This window comes from Rhineura floridana, chromosome 2 (assembly GCF_030035675.1).
Source record: "Rhineura floridana isolate rRhiFlo1 chromosome 2, rRhiFlo1.hap2, whole genome shotgun sequence".
Classification (NCBI taxonomy): domain Eukaryota; kingdom Metazoa; phylum Chordata; class Lepidosauria; order Squamata; family Rhineuridae; genus Rhineura; species Rhineura floridana.
This window is the reverse complement of record NC_084481.1, coordinates 168,436,309-168,461,007: the sequence shown is the minus strand read 5'-3', so window position 1 is coordinate 168,461,007 and position 24,699 is coordinate 168,436,309. Positions and strand designations below refer to the sequence as shown.

Sequence of the window (24,699 nt, the reverse complement as noted above, 5' to 3'; positions counted from 1 at the left end):
ATTGTTCCATCTAGCTCCATACTGTCTACAATGACTGGCAGTGCTTCTCAAGCGATTCAGACAGGAAGCCTCTCTCAGCCCTACCTGGAGATTCCGGGAATTGAACCTGGGACCTTCTGCATGCAAAGCAGATGCTCTACCACTGAGCTACGGGGCCTTCCCCAGCTGCTTTTAACTTAACTCACTGCATCTAGTTTGCTAAGCCTTTTGTGGAATGCACCAACACTTTCCTCTGACATTCAGTAATCCAGTAGATTACATTAAAATGAAGCATTAAATCCAGAACTAAAAGGATAAGCAAAATTAAACAACTTACAAGATCTGAACAGGGTGATTCATGACAGATGCTCTTGGAGGTCACTGATTCATAGGGTCGCCATAAGTCGTAGTCGACTTGGAGGCACATAACAACAACAAAAAATTAAACAAAAACAGAAACAGAAGGTGGTAAATACAAAGCTGTTTTTCTTACCTCTGTTTTTATTTCAGACCTGTGAAAGACTCTGGGAAATGGATATCCAGTGAACACGGGCATGGTCACGCTGGCTGCGCTTGTGTCGTGTTCCTGCCACAGATAAAGAGACCATGTTGTATGAACATTTGATTCATTCATTAAAGTGTGACGAGCTAGCATGACCCACTAGAAAGAGTTTGGCCTTATGACTCATGCTCACGTCTTCCCTCCTCAGCCATGAGATAGCAGCTCTTGTACAAGCCCCTCACCCCTCAATTTTCATTTTACACTTGACAAATAGCAGCTACTTGTAAGAATGAAGCAGGCAATAGGTTCATAGTCATTGGACAAGGGCAGCTCCATCCTTTACACAACAAATGCATAAAAGTGTGTCCCTTGAAAAGTATGCAAACAGGTACTGAAGGATGCTGGCCTACTGTCAACACTTCCATTTTGCTTTTAAAAAAATAATATCTATGTTTTAAAACAATATAGCATATTTTTTTAAAAAAAACAAAAGGACACAATTAAGCAAATTCTTACTAAAAGATAAAAATGTTATCTTAACATTAACAAAATTAATGTCAAAATATTAGTTAATCCAATTATTCTGTGGGAAACCCCCGTGGACCCTTGGTAAACACAACTGCCATGTAAAGCAAGGAGCTGCATTCTTGACAAGGTATAACTTCAGTTTTGAAACACATTTGCACATGCCTACATGCAAATGGGGTTCTATTTATTTTTAACTTAACTTCTTAGCACTCTCTTAAGCATTTATACTCAGGTGTAAGTCCCACTGAGTTCCATGAGTTGTTCCCAGTTAAAGGTGCTTAGAATTGCAGCCTTTTAATTTGATTACTGACATCTTCAGTCATAGATGGCATGACAGTTGTGGATGACATGGTGGGGTGGAGGCGCTTACCTGACCTCCCGGCAGATGAGTTGCTGCTGCTTCCCGGGGGGGGGGGGGGCAAGGGCATGAGACCGGCACAGTGCAAATGCACAGGCTGAGCCAATCTAGCACTCCTACTGGTACTCACGTCTCACCCTTGTCCTTCCCAGTAATCATCAGTGACCCCCGCCAAAAGGTCAGAGGTAAGCACCTCACACTATCACACTATCCGTTACTGATCATTTCACAATCTTACACACAAACTTCACATCTAACAACATGTTCACAATATGGGCTAATTTCCACGTAATTTTTTTCTATGGGGTAAGCATACCCAAGTAAGAAATAAATGTGAATCATAGGAACATGAGAAGCTGAGTCAGACCATTGGTCCATCTAGCTCAGTACTGTCTACATTGACTGGCAGTAGCTCTCCAGGATTTCAAGCAGGAGCATCTCCCAGCTATGCCTAGATGCAAAGATTGAACCTAGGATCTTCTGCATGCAAGGCAGATATTCTACTACTGAGCTATGGCCCTTCCCAAAGAGTCAAACAAGAACATGGTAAAATATATTTTACACACACCCTTGATAGATCATCCATGTATTTTATTTTGGGGTATGTGCAGCCAAGCTCTAGCATGAAAGAATAAATAATAAATTATATAATAGTAATAATAGTATACAACAATAATAATCAATTATAATATATACAACTATAGAATAAATAAATAATATGCAGGCTCTTCCCATAGGCTTGCAATCTAAACGGGCATCCTTTGAAAAATCCTGGAGCTTGTATTTGAAAATCTTGAGAATGAGACATATTTTTCTCTCTCTCTCTCTCTCCTGGGGAAGAGGATCACAGCTCCACAGTGCACATTTTTTTGCAGTTTCAGTTCCCAGCATCTCCACCTAAAAAGATCTCTGGCAGCAGGTTTAAGAAAGACCACTGCCCAAGGCCTCAGGGAGCCACTACTAGTTAGACATCACTGGCAATCCTGGACAAGATAGATTAATCAACTGACTTCATATAAGTCAGCTTCCTATAGACTCAGTGGTTAGGAAGTGCCTTCAGATCCCAGAAAGCACCTTCTCTCACCCCATGATTAGTAGAAGCAGAATAAACTAAATAAAAATAAATACATGTATATTTGTATAAAATATACAAATTATGCAACTTCTGCTTTTGAGGTGTGTCTGCAATGTTTGGGTTACTATGGCAGATTATATCATTTTATTTTATTTTTAGTGCATATAGCCCCAGCTTCAGTATTGATCAATCACCACCACAGGATTCGTCACTATTTCTATAGTTCTTACAAACAGGACACACAATGATTTTGCTGAAAACTGCTGTGATGTGTTGATCACTGTGATCCAACTGCTCCTCTGGATCCTCATCAAAATGGACACGGGCGCTTTTGAATTTGGATTTCTTTGGAGGTGCTGGAGTCAGCAGTGGGGGCACATCAGGGAAGTCTGAGAGAGCAAAAAAACATAGAGCATCAGCAAGCTTCAGGTGTTTTTCCTTCTTCAAGGAAACAGTGATGAAACTAAAGAAGCACCACTTGGTAACTACCGTCTTGACAAGAGTTGCACAAAACGGAGACGCTAATTATGCACATTCTTCCTTTGCTTTTTCACTTAACTAAGCTATATAGGCAAATAAGAGAGAGGGATCACACTACAAGATAAAACAATTGATGCTAAAGCATGCTAATGGTAACAGTTACATCATATCACTTCTATAGCAAGCTTGCTCAAGATGTATGTGCAAATTATACAGTCACCAGAGTGGCTGTATACTATAGTCAGCGTGGATTTTTTGCATTCCACAATGTTAAATTGAAAATACCCCCCATGTCATTCTGATGCTTCCCATAAGTTCATTTCAAAGCAAAACCTTACAAAACATATAGTCCTGAACTCAGAAACGCTTGCTTAACAACCCTCTAAATTTTCATGGTGATACACAAAACAGAAAGAATCGGGAGCTCAAAGTGGAAAAAGTGGAAAAAAAGACCCCTTTTGGACTTTTTTCTGTCAGAGTTCTCATAATTTGTTGAAATTAATTAAAAATCAGCCATGTTCACAGAGTACCTGTAATCCTACTACTGACCTTGCCCCATAATGGTCTCACCTTCATCTTCTGCAGTTGAAACGTTAAAAAAAATACCTGGTTGATTTTTAATTAATTTAAGAAATTTAGCATTGAACTCAATAACGCCGGACATGCTCAGTAACAACCAACTGTCAGTGTTCTAAAAGCCAGACTCACTGCTGCTGGGCTTGCCTATTCAGGTGGCCACACCCACCTTTATCTCATTTTAGACAGTCATGGCTTCCCCCAACGAATCCTGGGAAGTGTAGTTTGTGAAGGGTGCTGAGAGGAGACTCTTATTCCCCTGACAGAGCTACAGTGGCCAGAGTGGTTTAACAGTCAGCTGCTCTGATTGAAGCTCTGTGAGGGGAACAGGGCATCTCCTAGCAACCCTCAGCACCCTTCACTAACTACACTTCCAAGGATTGTTTGGGGGAAGCCATGACTATCTAAAGTGAAATAAAGGTCTGGTGTGGATTTGGCCACGGGCAGCTTTGGTTTAAATTTGGGTGGTGTCGGGAGGATGAGCTGGGCTCCTGGGGGGTTGGAAGAAGAGGATTCAGATGGCTGGCAGAGGGAGGAGGGAGGAACTTACCCTCTGTGGAGCGAAGCCGAAACAGAGGACATGCCAGAGATAGGGTCGCCTAGCAACGGGGAGCCTTGAAGTTTTAGAATCCTCCCCAGACATTCCCAGGCCCTCCCTTCTCCACAGCTCAGAGCAAGAGGGAGGACTGAAAGGTTGCGCACCCGTTTAGCCCCTTCTTAAAGAACAGGCGAGAAGCAGCCCCTTGCTCTGTCAACTTTCTCCCAATGTCGCAGGACCTGTATCCCTGTATTGCTTCATGAGAAAGCGCAGTCTTTGTTTGGACATTACCCTAATAAACACGAATTAACTACAACCTCTGGTCTGTTTCCTGAGTCGCATCCTGGGCCTGACAGCTTGACAGAGCCACCTAAATCACCCTCAACGCTCTCTTGACTTGACTGGGACAAGATGTCAAAGAGAGCAGCGGGGGGGACGAACCCCACTTCTGAGACGGAAGAAGTGAAACTCTTGAGGACTAAGGTAGCTGAATTGCAGACGGATGTCCAAGCCCTGCTAGCAGCAGTCAAGGCGCTGAAGACGGATAATCAAACCTTGAAGGCCACGATAGACCAGATGCAAACAGCCCCTCCAGCTGCCGCAGTAAAGGTTCCCATTGGATTGCCCCCCAAATACGTGGGACAAAGTGATCAGTTGGCAACTTTCGTGGCTCAATGTGAGTTATATCTGGATGTCAGGCACATGGAGTTTCCAGACGATGGGGCTATAGTGGCCTTCGTGATTAGCCTCCTGGAGGGAGAAGCTGCAAAATGGGTGACTCCATATCTCGTGAGAAAAGATACTGTCTTAAGAAGGTACAGAGGATTTATACAGGAGATGACCGAGATGTTCCAAGACCCGCAAAGAGCTGAAACAGTAGCGCGGCAACTAGGCGCTCTGAAGCAAGCTAAAGGGACTGTTTCCGAGTACACTAACGCTTTTAAAATTCTGTCCCAGGAAACTGGTTACAATGACGCCGCCCTGATGTTTATGTACCGGAGTGGATTAAATGCTGAAATCCTGGATGAGTTGGCCAGGACCTCCCCCCCCGCTGACCTACCAGGGCTCATCCGGCTATGCCTACAGACAGATCACCGGATGGAAGGAAGGCGCCTGGAAAGGAAGCAGGAGGTCCCGAGATACTCAGCCTCGGCATCTCGCAGCAAGACCCTTCCCTCTGCAGGAATGGCAGGTAATGCAGCTGACGGACAGGGAGGGGCTAGGCCAAGACTGTCGGAAGAAGAAAAGGAAAGACGCCGCCGAGAACGTTTATGCTTTTATTGTTCAAAGCCGGGCCACGTGGCCAGAGACTGTGGACTAAAAGGGGGGAAAGCTGAGCCGTCGGGAAACTAGAACACCCAGTCCACGTGCAGGCCGGTGGACTGGGGGCAGCGTGGTATAAAGGCCCCCCAACGATCCAACCTCCCTCAAAGGGGGTGTTGGTCTTGCCTATTCGGATTACAACTTCCAGAGGAGTGGTGTTTAATTCCACTGCCTTAATTGACAGTGGAGCCTCCACAAATTTTATTGATGCAAAGTTAGTCAAGCGTCATGGAATTTCCCGGTGGAAACTGAACGCTCCCCTAGCTGTGGAGACTATCGATGGGAGACCCCTGAAGTCAGGAGGGGTGACACAAGCCACGGAGGAAGTGAAACTTCAAATCCCCGGGCACGAAGAGTTCATTTCGCTATACGCGTCAGATCTCTCGAACTTTGAGGTGATTCTGGGAATGCCCTGGCTAGCAAAGCATGAACCCAAAATAAGTTGGAAGGAGGCGGTGGTGTGGTTCACCTCACAGTATTGCCAGGAGAACTGTCAACCTGAAGGAATCAAAAACACCTTAGCGGGGGCAGTGCAAGAGATCGAGCAAGTGACCCTGCCGCCAAAGTATGAAGAATTCAAAGATGTGTTTGATGAAAAGGAGGCAGAGACTTTACCCCCCCCACCGCCCTTACGACTGTGCGATTGATCTAGTGCCAGGAGCCAGCATTCCATCAGGGAGAATCTACTCTCTCACAGAGATTGAGTGGGAGGCCCTGAAGGAATTCCTGGATAAAAACCTGAGACGAGGATTCATACGCCCCTCACAATCCCCTGCTGGAGCGCCACTATTGTTTGTGAAAAAGAAGGGGGGGGACTCAGACCCTGTAACGACTATCGCACATTGAACCAGATCACCATCCCCAACAGCTACCCGCTGCCCCTGATCTCAGAGTTGTTGGACCGACTGCGCTCTGCAAAAATCTTCACGAAGTTGGATTTGAGAGGAGCGTACAATCTGATCAGGATGAAGCAGGGAGATGAATGGAAAACAGGGTTCTTGACCGCTTACAGACAGTATGAATACCTGGTCATGCCGTTCGGACTTTGTGGAAGGCCAGGAATTTTTCAAAAATTCATGAACGACGTGTTTAGAGACTTGTTGGACACATATGTAATCTGTTACTTAGATGATATCCTGGTGTTCTCAAAGAACCAGGAAGACCACGACCAGCATGTGAAGACGGTGTTGCAGAGACTGAGAGAAAATCACCTGTATGCTAAATTAGAGAAATGTGGATTTGACCTCAAGTCTCTAGACTTCCTTGGATATCGAATCTCAGCGGAAGGCGTGGAGATGGACCCAGGGAAAGTAAGCTGTATATTGGACTGGGGCCAACCTGTCACCAAAAAGGATGTACAACGGTTTTTGGGGTTTGCCAATTATTACAGAAAGTTCATTCCAGGGTTTTCCAAATTGACAGCTCCTCTGACTGACTGTTTAAGGGGAAAGAAGAAGTTTCAATGGACAGAGAATGCCACCCAGGCCTTTGAGGAGCTGAAGAGAAGGTTCGCTTCCGAGCCCATTCTGCACTTTGCTGACCCGACCCGCCCTTTCATCGTGGAAGCAGATGCTTCAGATTTTTGCTATCGGGGGGGTCCTTCTGCAATTAGACCAAGAAGGAAAGGAGCTGCACCCCTGTGCATACTTCTCTCGGAAGTTAAAGCCTGCAGAGAAGAATTACACAGTTTGGGAGAAGGAGCTGCTGGCCATCAAGGACTCTTTTGAAAACTGGAGACAATACCTAGAGGGGGCCCCTCATCGAATTGAAGTGCGCTCCAACCACATGAATCTTGAAAGCCTCCAAACTGCCAGAAAGCTGAACCAGAGACAAATAAGATGGTCCCAGTTCTTCACCAGGTTTAACTTCAAGATCACTTACCAAGCCCAAGCCAAAAACCAGAGAGCTGATGCCTTATCCAGCCAGCCACAGTACAAAGAAAGTGAATCTGAGGACCAGCCTCAGTACGTGATCCCGCCAGAGAAATTAATGTTGGGATCATGCCAGTCTTCGTGGGAAGAGGAACTCAAAAAGGCACAACAAGAAGATGCAGACGTACTAAAATATGGGCAGGAGACGGGACAAAGTCAAGACTCAGAAGTAACCTTTCACTGGAGGAATGGACTATTATGGTTCAAAACAGCCAGATATGTGCCAGAAGGAGAATTAAGGCTCAGAATCCTACGCCAGTGCCATGATTCCATCACAGCGGGACACTTTGGGATTTACAAGACCATTCAGAACGTGGCCAAGGACTTCTGGTGGCCTAAAATGCGTAGGGATATTGAAAGCTATGTAAAGTCCTGCTCTGTCTGTCTGCGGACAAAAACACAAACAGGAAAACCAGCAGGACTGTTACAACCGCTACCTGTCCCACATGAACCCTGGAAGGATCTCTCCATGGATTTTATAACTGATCTACCCAAATCCCAAGGAATGACAGCCGTTTTAGTCGTGGTAGATCTACTCACCAAAATGGCGCATTTGCTCCCTTGTGCAGGGGCCTTAGAGGCTAAGGAAACGGCCAAGTTATTCATCAAAGAAGTCTACCGACTGCATGGGTTGCCAAACAGTGTAGTCTCAGACCGAGGAACTCAGTTCACAGCCAAATTTTGGAGAGCAATGTGGAAACAGTTGCAGACGGAATTAAAACTCTCCTCCGCCCATCACCCCCAGACAGATGGGCAAACGGAACGCTTGAACGCCGTTTTGGAAAGATATTTACGAAGTTATGTGTCCTATCAACAGACTGACTGGGTATCATATTTGCATTTTGCAGAGTTCGCCTACAACAATTCTCTACACTCCAGCACTCAACAAACCCCATTCTTCGCGAATTATGGATTCCATCCTAAAGTCTTTCCAAGCAGCTCAGAAGGAATGCTGGTACCGGCAGCTGAGGACTTCCTAAAAGAATTGCAAGCGGCGCAACAAACACTGAAACAGCAGTTAAACGAAGCCAAAACAGAGTACAAGCGAGTTGCTGACCTGCACAGGAAGGAGGGCCCCCCCTTCAACCAGGAGACCAGGTATAGCTGTCCACCCGTTTCCTCCAGATGCCGGGCAAATGTAAAAAATTACAAGACAAAAGGGTGGGTCCTTTTGAAATAGAAACTCAAATTAATCCCGTGGCGTACCGGCTGAAGCTACCTGACACGTTTAAAATACATCCTGTGTTTCATCGATCCCTCTTAACGAAAGCTGCCCCTCCCAGTGAGCTGCGGCCGGAGGAGCCTCCTGGGTCCCCACTCCTGATAAATGAGCAGCTTGAGTTTGAAGTTGAGGAAATCTTGGATTCCAGGATCAGACGCCAAAAGCTGCAGTATTTGATTCACTGGAAGGGCTATGGAGTAGCTGACAGATCATGGGAAAATGCAGATGATGTGCATGCTCCAGAGTTAGTAAAACTTTTCCATCAACGTTTTCCTCACCGCCCCAAGCCAGACAGGGGGAGGGGGGCACACCTTGAGAAGGGGGATGGTGTCGGGAGGATGAGCTGGGCTCCTGGGGGGTTGGAAGAAGAGGATTCAGATGGCTGGCAGAGGGAGGAGGGAGGAACTTACCCTCTGTGGAGCGAAGCCGAAACAGAGGACATGCCAGAGATAGGGTCGCCTAGCAACGGGGAGCCTGAGAGCCTTGAAGTTTTAGAATCTCCCCCAGACATTCCCAGGCCCTCCCTTCTCCGCAGCTCAGAGCAAGAGGGAGGACTGATCACAGCAGAAAGGCGGAGAGATGGTTTACCCTCAGCTCCTCCTTTATCACCCATAGTGGAATCGGACACTTCAGAAGAGGAGGAGGTGATGCCTCCCCCCTCACCACGCACACGCAGGCGGTTGAAAAGACAGGAGAGAAGGGGGGGAAGGCGGGCAGTACCTGAGGGGGAGTTAAGGAGGAGCGAAAGGTTGCGCGCCCGTTTAGCCCCTTCTTGAAGAACAGGCGGGAAGCAGCCCCTTGCTCTGTCAACTTTCTCCCAATGTCGCAGGACCTGTATCCCTGTATTGCTTCATGAGAAAGCGCAGTCTTTGTTTGGACATTACCCTAATAAAACACGAATTAACTACAACCTCTGGTCTGGTTCCTGAGTCGCATCCTGGGCCTGACAGGTGGGAGGCTACATGTGCCTGCTGTAGAATAAAAAGGTGGGGAGAACCCTGAAAAAGAATGATACTGTTCACAATGTTTTCCTTTTGGAAAGGAAAGGGGCTTCCCCTCTACCCAGTGCCCACCCATCCAATGTCCTCCTTCCCCCCTCCCCCCTCCCCCAGGTCAGTTTCACCCATCCTAAGCATGATTGCACAGGAGTAAATCCCACTGAATAAGCATGCAAATTATCAAACCTGCCCTCCCCTCCTCCTTCCTATTCCCTCCCTCTTGCTCCTTCCTTCACCCCTCCCCTCCCCTCCCTTCCCCTCCCCTTTCCCCTTCCAATCACCTCCTTCCCCCTTCCTCCTCCTTTCCCTCCCCTCCCTCCTCCCCCATGGTCAGTTTTACCTATCCTAACCATGATTGCACGGGAGTAAATCCCACTGAACTCAATAAGCATGTAAATAAGCATGCCCTCCCCCTCATTCCCCTCCTCCTCCTTCTGCTCCCCACTCCCCACTCCCCCTTTCTCCTTCCCTCTACTCTCCCCTCCCCCTCCTCTTCCTCCATAGTCAGTTTTATCTATCCTAGCCATTATTGCACGGGAGTAAATCCCACCAAACTAAGCATGCAAACGATCAGAGCTGCCTTTCCCCTCCTTCCCATCACCACTCCCTTCCTCCTCCCTTCTTCCTCTCCTCCCCTGTCCACTCCAGGCCTCCCTCCCCATGGTTAGTTTTACCTATCCTACGCTTGATTGCACGGGAGTAAATCCCACTGAACTCAATAAACATGCAAATGATCAAACCTGCCCTCATCCCCCTCCCCATCTCCTCTCTCTTCCTTCTCTCCTCCCCTGCCCATGCCAGGCCTCCCTCCCCATGGTGAGTTTTACTTAGCCTAAGCTTGATTGCATGGGAGTAAATCCCACTGAACTCAATAAACATTCAAATGATCAAACCTGCCCTCCTCCTCCCCTTCCTGCCTGCTCCCATCCCCCTCCTTCCTTCCCCATCCCCTGTGGTCAGTTTCACCTATCAAGGCATAATTGCAGGGGAGTAAATCCCACTGAACTCAGCAAACATGCGAATGATCAATCCATTTTCAGCAAACTTGCATAGGATCACATTTCTCACCTCCCGGATTAAAAAGCAGAGAAATTCACTGATAGGCAAAAAACCTTGCCGTTTAAGAACATACCTATAGCCAACAGACATTTCTATCAAATTTTAAAAAGCAGGGAAATTGGGCAGCTATAGTGAATCCACCAGGGGAGCAGGAGACCTGACCTCCTCTCTGAGATATTGGACTGCCCTACAAAGTTGTCAAAATGCAAACAATTTGGGTTCTTCCTTCACAGTCTAATCCACCTCCTGTGTAGCTTGGAAGAATTTGGTAACATGTGCCTCTGAGCATATGGTGAGGGGTGGCAACACCTACAATCAGCCCAAAGAACAGAAACAAGACGTGCTGTGTTGATCTTGTTTTAGCAGGGAGGAAGCAACAATATTAAAACAATTGACAGGGTTCATATAGTCACTTTAAATATGTTTGACTTACTCTGCAATTTTCCTATAGTAAATCACTTTATTTTGCTTCTGTTTCTGTGAATATATGAAGTACAGCAACACTTTGCAACACTAAAAAAAAGCTCCAAAAACAATTGTGGAATAATGGCACTGACTGTTCTGCAAAATAGTTTCCAATAGACATGAAGAGTGTCTCAGTTTGCACAAGATAAAACAGTGGGAGGTAAAATATATTCTAGCAAAATTCTAGGTGTGCTCTATGTTTTTAATTGACCATGCCCATCTTTCCTTAACTGGAGTAGTTTAAGCATAGCAGGCTGAAAACATGCATCCTGGGCAGGCCAAGTTTGTTTTTTCCAACAGTTAGAGTCATTGCTGAAGTAGCAACATATTGTAATCAGTGTGATTTTACATCAAACTGCAGTTTCAGATTCAACTGTTAATGCGCCCAGACTAGAAACAGAGCATAACTTCCAGTTTGAAACACAAAAGGCTGTCTTCACCATTATATGACATTGACCTATAAATAAATAAAAATTTGTCACAAATTGCTGGGATGAATAATGAGAGAAATACAATTTTCTATGTTAGATACTCTGTAGAAGCAGTAGTAACACAGAAAAGAAGCAAAGTAAGAAGAACACCAAGAAACATACAAAAATGTAATTCTCCATCTTTGGAGATGGCAGGTGTTGCCACCACTCACATATGCCCAGACACACATTACCAAATTCTTCCAAGTGGCACAGGAAGTGGATTGGACTGTGAAAGACCAACCCAAATTGTGTTTGCATTTTGACAAATTTGTAGGGCAGTACAATACTCAGAGAGGTCAGATCTCCTGCTCCCCTGGTGCATTCACTATAGCTGCCCAATTTCCCTGCTTTTTAAAGTTTGATGGAAATATCTGTTGGCTATAGGCACGTTCTTAAACCGCAAGGTTTTTTGCCTCTTAGTGAATACTATCACAGATATCAGTTAACCTCATAAGTTAATAAGCTATTCAAATGGAGACAGGTGCATTGGACAAGGATAGGTTACTCTGAGTGAAACACAAAAATAGTGTTCTGCTCTAGATACAAAAATTAATATAAGGAGTGATTATGTAATCAGCTAAGATGCCTGCTTAAACTCTTTGCTCCTCATATCTACAAGCACAGCAAATGCTCATCTTCAGTTAACAATCGATTTGGGATTGACCAGATCCCACTTGCAGAAACCCTAAGGTAAAGCTAAGCCACTGAAAGATGCCTTTCATTCAAGTGGGTTGTGTGATGTTCCTATATATTAGTGTATATATGGTAAGTGCTGGTTGTTTAGAGTATACATGGTAAGTAGTGAAAGAGGAGGGGGAGTGAATGGGCAATAGAATGCTTGATGATTGGCTGAATGTTTAAAATGGCTGACAGTATAAATGAAAGGATGACAGGTAAATCTGGGGAATGTGAGGTGGTGAATTGTGGAATCTGGGGGGAGAAGAGAAAGAGTGGATTGCTTGGTGGGGTTTAGAGAGTTGTTTACCAGGAGGGAGGTGAAGTTCGGATTAGTATTGAGTAAAACCATATGCTTATGTGCCTTAAGAAGAAATCTTGTTAATCTTGTTAGCTTTGTTATCTGTAATAAATACTTAATTTGGTTTACCAAAGGCCTGATCCTTGGCTGGGGTTTCACAGACCAGAAGGGAGGGTAAGGTAATGACCAAGGCTGAAGGGGAACTGTAACAAATGGTGGCAGCGGTGAAGAGAATAACAATACCAGTATTCAGAGTCTCTGGGAATACTAGTATTGGGACGTTACTGGTGGTTGCCTAGCGGGGGGATCTGTTGAGATCTGTGCTAGAGCGGGGAGGTAAACCATAAGAGAGTGCGGTCCGGACTGGTGGAGTCCCTGGTGGTGCCTAGAGACAGGCAGTAACCACGAGCAGGTAGGAACCTGACAGGGAGAGCCAGGGAAGGACGCATCACATGTGGTGTCAGTAGCGGTGGGATATGAACAACAGAGAATCCAGATACGAACCAAAGAGAGTCCCAAAGACACGTGGTGACAAAGGAGACTACGTCACAGGTGTTGGCTGTAGCAGTGAGATACGAATACTAGACAATCCCTAATAGTTGTGTGGCAAACAGAAATAACAAAACAAGATTTCTTGTGAGAGTGACTGGCAAAGAGTGTGTGGCAAAGAGTGAGTGAACTCAAACACCATGGCTGAATACATAAAAATGAAAAGAGAGGAGCTGGTGGAGAAGTGCATAACATTCAATTTACCTCATGAGGGTAAAGGGGTAGATGAATTGAGGGTAGCACTTATAGTATTTGCAACTGCCCAGCAAAAACAACCTGTCAGAGAAGAGACCCCAGAAGGATATTTAAGCAATCCCGCTTATATAGAGTACTTGAGAGAGAAGTTGAGGATGGAAGGTGCAGAGAAGGAAAAACAGAGAGAGTTGGAAGCTGAGAGATTGAGGATGGAGGCTGAGGAAAAAGACAAGCAGAGAGAGTTGGAAGCTGAGAGATTGAGGATGGAAGGTGCAGAGAAGGAAAAACAGAGGGAGTTGGAAATTGAGAGAATGAGATTGGGGTTTGAGGAGAGGGAGAAGCAACGAGCATTGGATGCTGAATTACAAGTAGAAAAGTTAAAATTTGATAGAGAGAAATTTCACTCTGAGGAGACAAGGAAAGACAGAGATGGAGCAAAAATAAAAATTACTCCAAAGGACTTTGCTGTCTATGAGCCTGGTCAAGATCCTCAAATTTACCTCAGCACCTTTGAAAAAGCAGCTCAGTTGTGGGGGCTACCTGAAGATAAATACATGCAGTATTTATCAAACCTGATTAAAGGGGAATTGGCTGAGGTATACCAATATTTCCCCTCAGACAAGCCCGTCACCTATGCTGAATTCAAAGAAGCAGTGTTTAAAAGATTCAGACTGGGGCCTGATTATTTTAGAAAGCTTTTCAGAAATTGCCAGATACAGACAGGGAGGTCTTTTGTGGAACTGGGAGCAAAGTTGATGGATATATTTGGAAAGTGGATGAGTAGTGCCAAAGCTCAGTCAGTGGAAGAGGTGAAAAGCCTCATGATACTGGATCAATTATACCATCAGTAACCACCAGAAATAAGGCTCCTGGTCAAAGACCGTTCCCCTACATCTGTGCAGGAGGCCGCAGAGTTGGCGGATCACTTCGCCTCCAATAGAACTGGCTGGGTGGGGAAAACATCAAGAGAGTTTAAACCCAGACCATATAGTGCTGGCAGAAGGGATGTGGTACCACAGCGAGTGAGTCCTCCATTAAAATCTGAAGGGCACAGGACACCCCAGAGTGGATCTGTGTACCCTAAAAGTGAGGAGAAATTATGCTACAAATGTGGTAGACCAGGGCACCTACGTTTTCAATGTGAGGTTGCCAACCCCAGTAGTAATCCTGCTCAGACAAGGGCAGTGAAAACAGAGCCCAAGGCTTTAGAAACAGTGAAAAAGGTTCAGTTTTGCCAGATAAACTGGACAGAAGTAACAGACCTGGATTCAAGTCTGAGAGAGGAAGTGAGAGTACAAGGGGCAAATTATTGGGCATTGCTTGATACTGGTGCCACTCAGACATTACTGAGGCCAGATTTAATAAAATCTGAGGTAATATTACCTCAGGAAACAGTGACTATCCAAGGAGTGAGGGGTCAACCAGAGAGTTTGCCTGTGGCCCTAGTGAAAATGGAATGGAGAGGCCGAAAGGGCCAATATAAAGTTGGTATTAATGCCCAGCAACAAGAACCAGTAATACTGGGAAGAGATGTTATGGGGGCACAGGGGAAAATATATGTAGTGACCAGACAGCAAATTGGCAGAGAAAAAGAAGCCATATTAAGGGGGGCTGAAACTAACAGAGTGGAATCTGTTAACCAGCCTCAGGTCACCATAGCAACCACTAGCAGGCCTGCTGAAGAAGACAAACTGTATCAAGTGGTCTCTGGGGAAGAAGCAGATCAATTCAGGGAAGAGCTGCATAAAGATATAAGTCTGAAGCAGATAAAGGAACAAGCGCTGACCCAACAGATTCCTTTCACTGACAAACTGAGGAATCAAGTTGTGTGTGAGAATGGGATTTTATATAGACTGTGGATGCCTGCTGAGAGAAAGGATGAATGTGAACCAGTGAAACAAATGATGGAAGTGGTGAAAGAGAATTTGAGTCATGCACAGGAGAAGCAAAGTTACTGGTATGACAGAACAGCCAGAGAACGTGTGTATGATGTGGGAGATATGGTTATGGCGTTCATACCCAGGAAACATGACAAATTACAGGCTAACTGGGAAGGACCATATACCATCAGAGAAAGGCTTGACACAGTGACATATGTAATCACCACAGACCAATTAAACAAAAGCAAAGTGGTTCATGTAAATATGTTAAAGCCTTACCATACCAGGGATGCAAAGGTGTTGTAAGTTACCTTATTCCCTGAGGGAAGTGGGCCTGAACTTCCAGATTTGGTACAGGAAAGCAAAGACAAAGGAGGGGTAGATCAAGTGGAATGGTCAGAGGAGGTGAAGGAGGAAGTAAAAGAGGAGATTCTGAGAGTTTTGAAAACCTATAGGAATCTCTTTAGCAACAAACCTGGCCGAACCAGTATAGTTATACATTCCATTGATACTGGAGATCATGCCCCAATCAGATCTGTTCCGTACCGTGTGAACGGGAAAGTTTTGAATGAGATCAAAAAGGAAGAGATGCTGGAATTAGGAGTGATCAGGGAATCCATCAGTCCCTGGGCCTCAAGTATTGTCCTGGTTCCGAAAAAAGATGGGACAAGGTTTTGCATTGATTATCGGCTAATCAATAAAATTACTGTCCCAGATGCGTATCCTATGCCTAGGGTAGACGCTATGTTAGAGTTATTGGGGGCAGCAACCATTATCTCTACACTAGATCTCTGTAAAGGATTTTGGCAAATGGAACTAGATGAGCAATCCAGAGCCAAAACTGCCTTCAGTACACCAGATGGGTTATATGAGTTTGTGACCTTACCCATGGGACTAAGGAACTCACCAAGTTCATTTCAGAGGCTAATCAATACTGTGTTGTGAGGCATGTCAGATTTTGCAGTGGCCTATATCAATGACATGGCCATTTTTAGCAAGTCGGTGCCTGAGCATGTCCAACACCTGACAACAGTATTGGAGGCCTTAAGAAAAGCAGGCCTCACAATAAAAGCTAAGAAATGCCAGTTTGGACTAAAGGAAGTAATCTATTTAGGACATAAGGTGGGGAGTGGGAAAATCACCCCCTTATGGAGCAAGGTGGAGGCAATACAAGCGTGGCCGATCCCCTTAACCAAAAAACAAGTAAGGGCATTTCTGGGTGTGGCTGGTTTTTATAGGAAGTTTGTGAGAAATTTTGGGGAAATAGCAACCCCCTTGCATGAATTAACAAAGAAGAAGTGTTCTGAGCGTGTGGTATGGACGGATGAATGTCAGAAGGCTTTTGATCTACTGAAGCAAGCCTTGTGCCAAGGACCCATATTAATAGCACCAGACTATGAGAAACCATTCATCGTGGCTACAGATGCGTCGGACCTCGCGCTGGGAGTCGTCTTGCTGCAGGAGAGAGAAGGCACCAGACATCCAGTGGCGTACCTGAGTCGCAAGCTGACGCCGAGGGAGAAAAACTATTCGTCGGTCCAGAAGGAGTGCCTAGCGGTCGTGTGGGGACTGAACGAGTTGCGCCCATACGTGTGGGGACGAAGATTCACAGTGACTACGGATCATCAGGCCTTGTTATGGTTGCAGACTATGAAAAACCATAACACTATGCTGCAGAGGTGGTCCTGGGCCCTACAGGACTATCAAGTGGACTTCCAGTTCATAAAAGGCAAGGACAATGTACTGGCCGATGGACTTTCCAGGCAAGTGGCTGGGACTGCAGTGACGTGACCAGACAGAGGAACAAAGAAAGACATTTTCCCCATAGAGACTTTTGTTTGTTAACGCGACGTATAAATCCTGGAACAGGAATAATACTCTGCTGTTGTTTAAGGGGGGGGGAAATGTGATGTTCCTATATATTAGTGTATATATGGTAAGTGCTGGTTGTTTAGAGTATACATGGTAAGTAGTGAAAGAGGAGGGGGAGTGAATGGGCAATAGAATGCTTGATGATTGGCTGAATGTTTAAAATGGCTGACAGTATAAATGAAAGGATGACAGGTAAATCTGGGGAATGTGAGGTGGTGAATTGTGGAATCTGGGGGGAGAAGAGAAAGAGTGGATTGCTTGGTGGGGTTTAGAGAGTTGTTTACCAGGAGGGAGGTGGAGTTCAGATTAGTATTGAGTAAAACCATATGCTTATGTGCCTTAAGAAGAAATCTTGTTAATCTTGTTAGCTTTGTTATCTGTAATAAATACTTAATTTGGTTTACCAAAGGCCTGATCCTTGGCTGGGGTTTCACAGACCAGAAGGGAGGGTAAGGTAATGACCAAGGCTGAAGGGGAACTGTAACAAATGGTGGCAGCGGTGAAGAGAATAACAATACCAGTATTCAGAGTCTCTGGGAATACTAGTATTGGGACGTTACTGGTGGTTGCCTAGCAGGGGGATCTGTTGAGATCTGTGCTAGAGCGGGGAGGTAAACCATAAGAGAGTGCGGTCCGGACTGGTGGAGTCCCTGGTGGTGCCTAGAGACAGGCAGTAACCACCAGCAGGTAGGAACCTGACAGGGAGAGCCAGGAAAGGACGCATCACAGGTTGCAGTCTAGTCTAACAATGATCTGGCACCAAAAATGGCTACTATGCAAACAGAATCGGAAGCTGCCACCCCAACTGGCAAAGGGGACTAGTTTGAGCAGATTCTTGTCCACCCAAAAGCCATCCAGAAAGGATTTAGAGCAGAGATCATAACTTGACTTGAACACCTCAAGCAGCACATTACTGGAAGGAAGGAAGGAAGGAAGGAAGGAAGGAAGGAAGGAAGGAAGGAAGGAAAGAAGGAAAGAAGGAAGGAAGGAAGGAAGGAAGGAAGGAAGGAAGGAAGGAAGGAAGGAAGGAAGGAAGGAAGGAAGGAAGGAAGGAAGTTTTTGCCATCTAGCTTATCCCTTACTAAAGCTAGGAGCTGTACAAAGTGCAGGCAGGGCTACAGTCAGTCAGAATGCCATTCAAATATACCTAGCATCTCACAGGCAATGAAGATGTTTTTGTTTTTTGTCAACTTCTACTAAACCAGCCTTCCCCAACCTAATGCCATCCAGATGAGCTGATGCGAGGTGTAGTCCAAAACATCTAGGGCACAAGGCTGGCAAAGGCTGTCCTAAACCATCAGCAAACAAAATAATTTGAAATAAAAATAAACTTACCATCCAGCGTCACCACATCCCTGTTGTGTTGCAATAGGGGTCTCTCATCATTTCCACTGCCCACATCCCCTCTTCTCTTATCTGCTTTCTTTACAATCTTCACTCCTGGGGAAGCTTTCGCTGCCAAGAACTGATTCTGGAACCTTAACAAATCTGCCTCCGACTCCCCAGGCTTGGGCCTTGACAACATTGTTCTCCTTTTGCTATCACTGCCTTCCTTCGTAAAGCTTACAGGTTAACCTGGTGCAGGCAGAGAGAAAGGAAATGAATGAAAGGAACTTTTCTTGGGAAGACAAGCTTTTGGAGAATTTTTATTAACCTCAACTTTCACACACTTTCAGAGCATCTCAAAGGCTTAGACAAAGATATTAATGTCAAGTCCAGAGGTGCCAATGGAGAGTCATCTGGCTTCCCCCCACATCTCCTAAGTAAGGTGCCCTGCTATGACACCCATCAGTAGTTAGAACTACAATAGTGATTGCACAAGTTCTTTGTAAACAACTGATGCATTCTCTTGACAAAAAAGAGGGGAGAAAACAAGTTGTTATTGCTGCTGGGTTTTCTATTTTAGGAAGGAAGCAGAACATACCCCCCCAGAATCCACCTGCCTTTGATGTGACTACTGCACAAACAGTTATTTCTAAAGCGTTCTTTCCTTTCTTCTGTTCTTCATAGCACAAGCACTTTCCCCCAGTTTATTTATGGAAAGTTTAGATCCAGAGGGAACAGTAAGCAAATTTCAGCAAACTGGTCCACTTTTGATATATATAGTAACGCAGTGGGGCTTCAGAGACCAATTGTTTGATATCCTAGAAAAAGTGATTTCAAAAGACCACCACAGGACAAACTGCAACCACTCATAGGTGAAACATTTTTGTTTGTTGTTATGTGCCTTCAAGTCGATTATGACTTATGATCAAAGTTTCCTCTGTCCTTATCCTCCTTCAAAACAAAAGGAATCGTGTAGGCAAGCTGACATATTTGTGTATTTACCTAGGCAGTCTACTGTAAGGTGCAACTCTGACTCCACAACATCCAGTGAACATTAACAAGGACACCCCTACCCCAATGCCAGAGCAATGGATACTAGGGGCATGCAGCCCCACAAGAACAGACCTTCTAGCAACTCAACTTTCACAGTTGGAAGGTGAAATCATGTGACTCCTTTAGTCCAAGATCAATATTACCAAATGCTTGTGCAGGAGGCATGCCAAAGAAGAGGGGATTTTCTTCTTCTTTGAATCAGATCAAGACCTAATTAAAATATTACTAAGAACAGTTACCCAGGAGAACCACTTTGGTGTAGTGGTTAGAGTGTTGGGAAAGGACAGGAGTCGCTTGCCCAGAGGGGCAAGAGTTGTAGCAATAGCCTTCTGGCACTGCAACCTACTAGAAGGGGGAGAGAGCAGAAAGGTTGGGGCGGTGCAGAAGCACCAGCAACAGTGCAGGACTGGCTCTCCTGGTGCATCTGCCCTCGCCTCCATCTCACTCCTCCAGGTAAGTAAGAGGCAGTGATGTGCCTACCAAGAGGCTAGTACTACAGTTCTGTTCCACCAGTCAAGCTGGTCCTGGACAAGGACCTGAGCAAGCAGGGTTCAAATCCCCACTCAGCCATGAAGCTCATTGGATGACCTTGGGCTAGTCACTCTTTCTCAGCCCAACCTACCTCACAAGGTTGTTGTGAGGATAAAATGGGGAGGGGAAACCACTTTGAGCTCCTTGGGAAAAAGGTGGGATATAAATGTAATAATAAATATATTGGGCTGTATTCAATATAGCACTATGGTTTTGTCAGCATAAGGATTTCTACTTGCATGACAGAACAATCTTCCCTTCTCCCCCCCCCCCCGTGCACTCCCTAAATCTGTTCTAGGGATTCCACCAACCCTCTAGAGCAGATCTGGGGATGGAGCAGGATGCGTACTGGGGGATGAGAGAGGGGAATCCCATTCTAGTAGCACTAATCCTTGCACTAGCGCAAAATTAAATGAATGTATGTACTGTATATATAATATACAGTCACAAGAGTGGCTGTATACTATAACCAGCATGGACTTTTCACATTCCACCATGTTAAATTGGAAAAAAAACCCATGCCATTCTACTTCCCAAGCTCATTTCAAAACAAAATCTTACAAAAAGTATAGTCCTGAACTCAGAAATGCTTCCTTAACAACCCTCTAAGTTTTCATGGCGATGCACAAAACACTAAGAAATAATCAAGAGTTCAAAGTCTAAAAGAAGAGTAAAATATTCCAGACCCCGGTTGGACTTTTTCTGTCAGTGGTCTCATACTTTGCTGAAATTAATTAAAAATCAGCTATGTTTACAGAGTACCAGTAATCCTATTACTGACCATGCCCCATACTTTGACCTTCATCTTCTGCAGTTTAATAATTTCTTTAAAATGCATGGCTGATTTCTAATTAAGTTAAGAAAATTAACACTGGAGTCTATGATAAGAACAGACATGGTCAGTAAGAACCAACTGCCAGTGTTCTAAAAGCCAGACTAACAGCTGTCTGGCTTGGCTAATCAGGGAGCCACACCCATGCCAGACATTTATTTCACTTTAAACAGTCATGGCTTCCCTCCAAAATCCTGGGAAGTGTAGTTTGTGAAGGGTGCTGAGAGCTGTTAGGAGACTCCTATTCCTCTGACAGAGCTCCAATAGCCAGAGTGGTTTAACAGTCAGCCCCTCTTCCCAAAGGATTCTGCTGATTATAGCTCTGTGAGAACATCTCTTGACAACTCTCAGCACCCTTCACAAACTACACTTCCCAGGATTCTTTGGAGGAAACCATAACTGTTTATAATGGAATAAATGTCTGGTGGCCAGGGACAGCTTTGGTTTAAAGTTGGGTGGAAGACTACATGTGTCTGCCTTTTTCCTTTAGAAAAGGAAAGCGGCTTTCCCTCTGCCCAGTGCCCACCCAATCTCCTCCTCTCTCCCCCCCATGTCAGTTTTACCTATCCTAAGCATGACTGCATGGGAGTAAATTTGACTGAACTCAATAATCATGCAAATGTTCAAACCTGCCCTCGCCCTCCCCTTCCCCCCCATGGTCAGTTTCACCTATCCTAAGCATAATTATACAAGAGTAAATCCCACTGAACTCAATAAGCATGCAAATGATCAATCCATTCTTAGAAAACTTGCACAGGATCCAATTTCTTACCTCCCGGATTAAAATGCAGAGAAATTCACTAATAGGCAAAAAAACCCCTTGCGGTTTAAGAACATAACTGTATGTTCACAGGCACATGTTACCAAATTCTTCCAAGCAACACAAGAAGTGGACTGGACTGTGAAAGACCAACCCAAATTGTGTTTGCATTTTGACAAATTTGTAGGGCAGTACAATACTCAGAGAGAAGGTCAGGTCTCCTGCTCCCCTGGTGCATTTACTATAGCTGCGCAATTTCCCTGCTTTTTAAAGTTTGATGGAAATATCTGTTGGCTATAGGTATGCTCTTAAACCGCACCAGGTTGTTGCCTATTAGTGAATATATATTTTATTTTAAAGCATTTGTACCCAGCTCTTCACCCAAAAATGTTCCCACAGGGGCTTACATACAATCAGTTAAAACAAGACAGTCCCAACACATAAACTTACAATCTAAAAAACACAACACAGTCTGCGTCTGTGTTAGAATTGCTTTTAATATATTTTCTTTAATATATTTTTAACCCTTTTTAAAAAAAGATGTTTTAAAGCTTTTTTTAAAATGTTTTTAACGTTGTTTTGTTTTAATGTATTTTAAGGTCTTTTTATGATGTGTTTTTAGCATTTCTGTTTGCCGCTCTGGGCTCCTGCTGGGAGGAAGGGCTGGATATAAATCAAATAAATAAATAAACACACAAGATAAAAGAGACAGGGTGAGAAGAGGGAAAAACTAAACTCAAGCACCAATTCTTAAGAATCAGTTCAGGGGTAGGAGGTGCCTGATGGGAGTTGGTCTTTTGGCAGAGAATGAGTCCTGCTTCCCATCTTTCTGACTGATGCAGCCTAATAGAGTGGCTGCTGCCAGATGACAGTCGATTGTGAATTTACAGTGAAATAATTTTACCAATGTAATGCTCTTTAACCAGCCATCCTTTTCAGTGAGCATTTTCTTTCAGAAGCGAATGGGTCATTAGTGAAGGAATACAGAGAAATTGGCTTTTGCTCCTATGTCCCGTATCCTTTTTATTATTTAAATAAAATACAAAGAAAGAAATAGGAACAAAATACAGGCAGACTCCATCGGTTATCTACCTGTGCATTATTTATTACATACACCTTTAAAATATACATTAAGTGCCTATTTTTGCCAGATTTACAGATGCAAGGAGCAAATACCACATCTGATGCACATCAGACAGTCACATGAGAAAGGCCATAGCCCAGTGGCAGAGCATCTGCTTTGCATGAAAGAGGTCCCAGGGTCAATCTCCGGGTAGGGCTAGGAGAGAACCCTGTCTGAAATCCTGGAAAGATACTGCCAGTAAACAATACAGAGTTAGATGGATCAATGGTCTGACAGCTATGAACATGTACAGTCAACTTTTCCACCAGAGGCCTCAAATCCCCTTCATTACACTCCATAAGAGAAAGAGTCCCTTCCTGGCTACTGTCTGGCTGCTCCTATGTAACAATGGAGCTTAACAAAACAAAACACCAGCAGGACTGAATACGTGCCATTGCACACACGCAGAAACCTGCCTTTCTCTCTCATTCTCTTTCAACTCATACATTGATTTCTTTTTCTAAGCAGGTATCATCACCTCTTCCACTACCCTCATGAAAATATTATGGCCAGCTCACAGGCCCCCGACTCGCCATTAGCGGCTCATTGCAACAAAGGGTAACATGACCGAATCTGATGCGTGAACAAAATCCCTTCAACCAATTCTAGCCTGCAACTGTGGGACGTTTCTCCAAAACAACCCGCCTGAAGCCAAAGGGCGAATCTAGACTGCACAGGCCGCACTTTGCAGATATTCCGCATCCCACCCCGAAATTGCTGTTAGGAAAGCACCAGAACCGGGGGAAAAAAAGCAATACGATGGTTAGTGTCTTTAACAAGGTTCCACCTTCCCACCATCAAGGACGCAGGCTCAGTAGTCCCAATTATGCAGGGCCGGATTACAAGGAGTTTGCTGTGAGGAAAAAGCCCTCGACATGTACTCAGAGGCACTTCTTTCCTAAATATTTATCTAGTTAACCCCCGGTGGTAGAAGATGGAGGGCACCAGTACCACTGCCTAGGTTGGTGCAACCCTCCTCGTCCTTGCTTGATAGACGGAAGCTGCCCACCCTGGAGGAGAAGCGGGCGCCGCCGTTGCTGGCGCTAACTGACCTGTACTGCGTGGGCTGCTTCTGCCATCCTTGAACAGCGGCAGCGGTTCCGCTCCTCCACCCAGCAGCGCTTGACGCACACGCCTTTCCTTCCGCCTCAGCCAGGATAGGAAGGTTGCCCGAGGGGCGCGTCTAGGCCCAGCTCCGCCTTCGCTGCCATTTTGGATGCGGAGTCCAGGCACTCGGGGAGAGCGACTGTCGACGAAGGTAGAAGGAGCAGAGCTTCTGGGAATAGCGGGATGAGTGGAGACACTGAAGATAACGCAGCCAACCGCGTCTCGATGGGATGGGGGGGATGCACCCCAGTCCTTGCATATTTAGTTAGAAGTAAGCCCCACTGAAACCATTCCCAAATAATGGTGTAGTTAACTGTATCGGCTCTTTATTTCGCCTCTCTTTCCCTTAGTTGGAAAGGGCTTTTCGCTCGTACTGATGTCGATGCGCAGAGCTCTTCCCTGCGACACTGGGGGAGGGGGGCACTGATCGGCGGGACTGAGATCCCGTCATGCGTTCTTTCAGCAATGGTGGGCGTCATGTGAAGCTCACTATAGCGATTCTCCCAGCGAACTGAGATGGGGGAGGGGGAATAGCACTTTGATAGAGAACATGTTTTGCATGCAGAGGGTTCCTAGTACAATCCCGGACACCTACAGTTTTAAAAACGATCAACTAATAGCTGACTGAAATACTTCTTGTTGCTTGAAACCTTGCCACTCCGAATAGATAGGACCAGAGTATAGCTGCCCAAATAGTCTGACCTGATACCAAGCAGCCTCCTATGTTCTATTGATTTCTTTTCATACCTCATGAGAGGTATGAGGGCACATGTCGTCCTGGGAGTGACATTTACATGAATGCCTAATTGTGGCTACTCACTGGTGAAATTGCTCAGTCTGTGTGCAATGGCATGTTCTTCATTATTACTAATGTGGTTCTACAATGAAGCCAGCTACTGAACTGGCATTCCAGGACTAAGCGCTGAAGAAATCTGGCTTAAACTTATTTATTTATTAAATTTATACCCCGCCTTATGGCCAAAAGGGC

At 45.2% G+C, this 24,699-nt stretch overlaps 1 protein-coding gene across 3 annotated transcripts in view; it reads right to left on the bottom strand.

Moving 5' to 3' along the window:
* RPAP1 (RNA polymerase II associated protein 1) overlaps positions 1-23,965 on the bottom strand; it is a 107,051-nt gene extending 83,086 nt beyond the window's left edge. Inside the window, exons 1-4 of one of the 3 annotated variants that reach the window (XM_061611373.1) lie at positions 23,657-23,764; positions 18,315-18,554; positions 2,686-2,831; positions 473-565 (exon numbers count right to left, since the gene is read on the bottom strand). In XM_061611373.1, the coding sequence (XP_061467357.1) occupies positions 473-565; positions 2,686-2,831; positions 18,315-18,504 (429 nt within the window). In that variant the 5' untranslated portion in view covers positions 18,505-18,554; positions 23,657-23,764. The other 2 variants (XM_061611374.1, XM_061611375.1) reach the window with 2 other exon arrangements.
* Between the last annotated feature and the right edge of the window lie 734 nt (positions 23,966-24,699).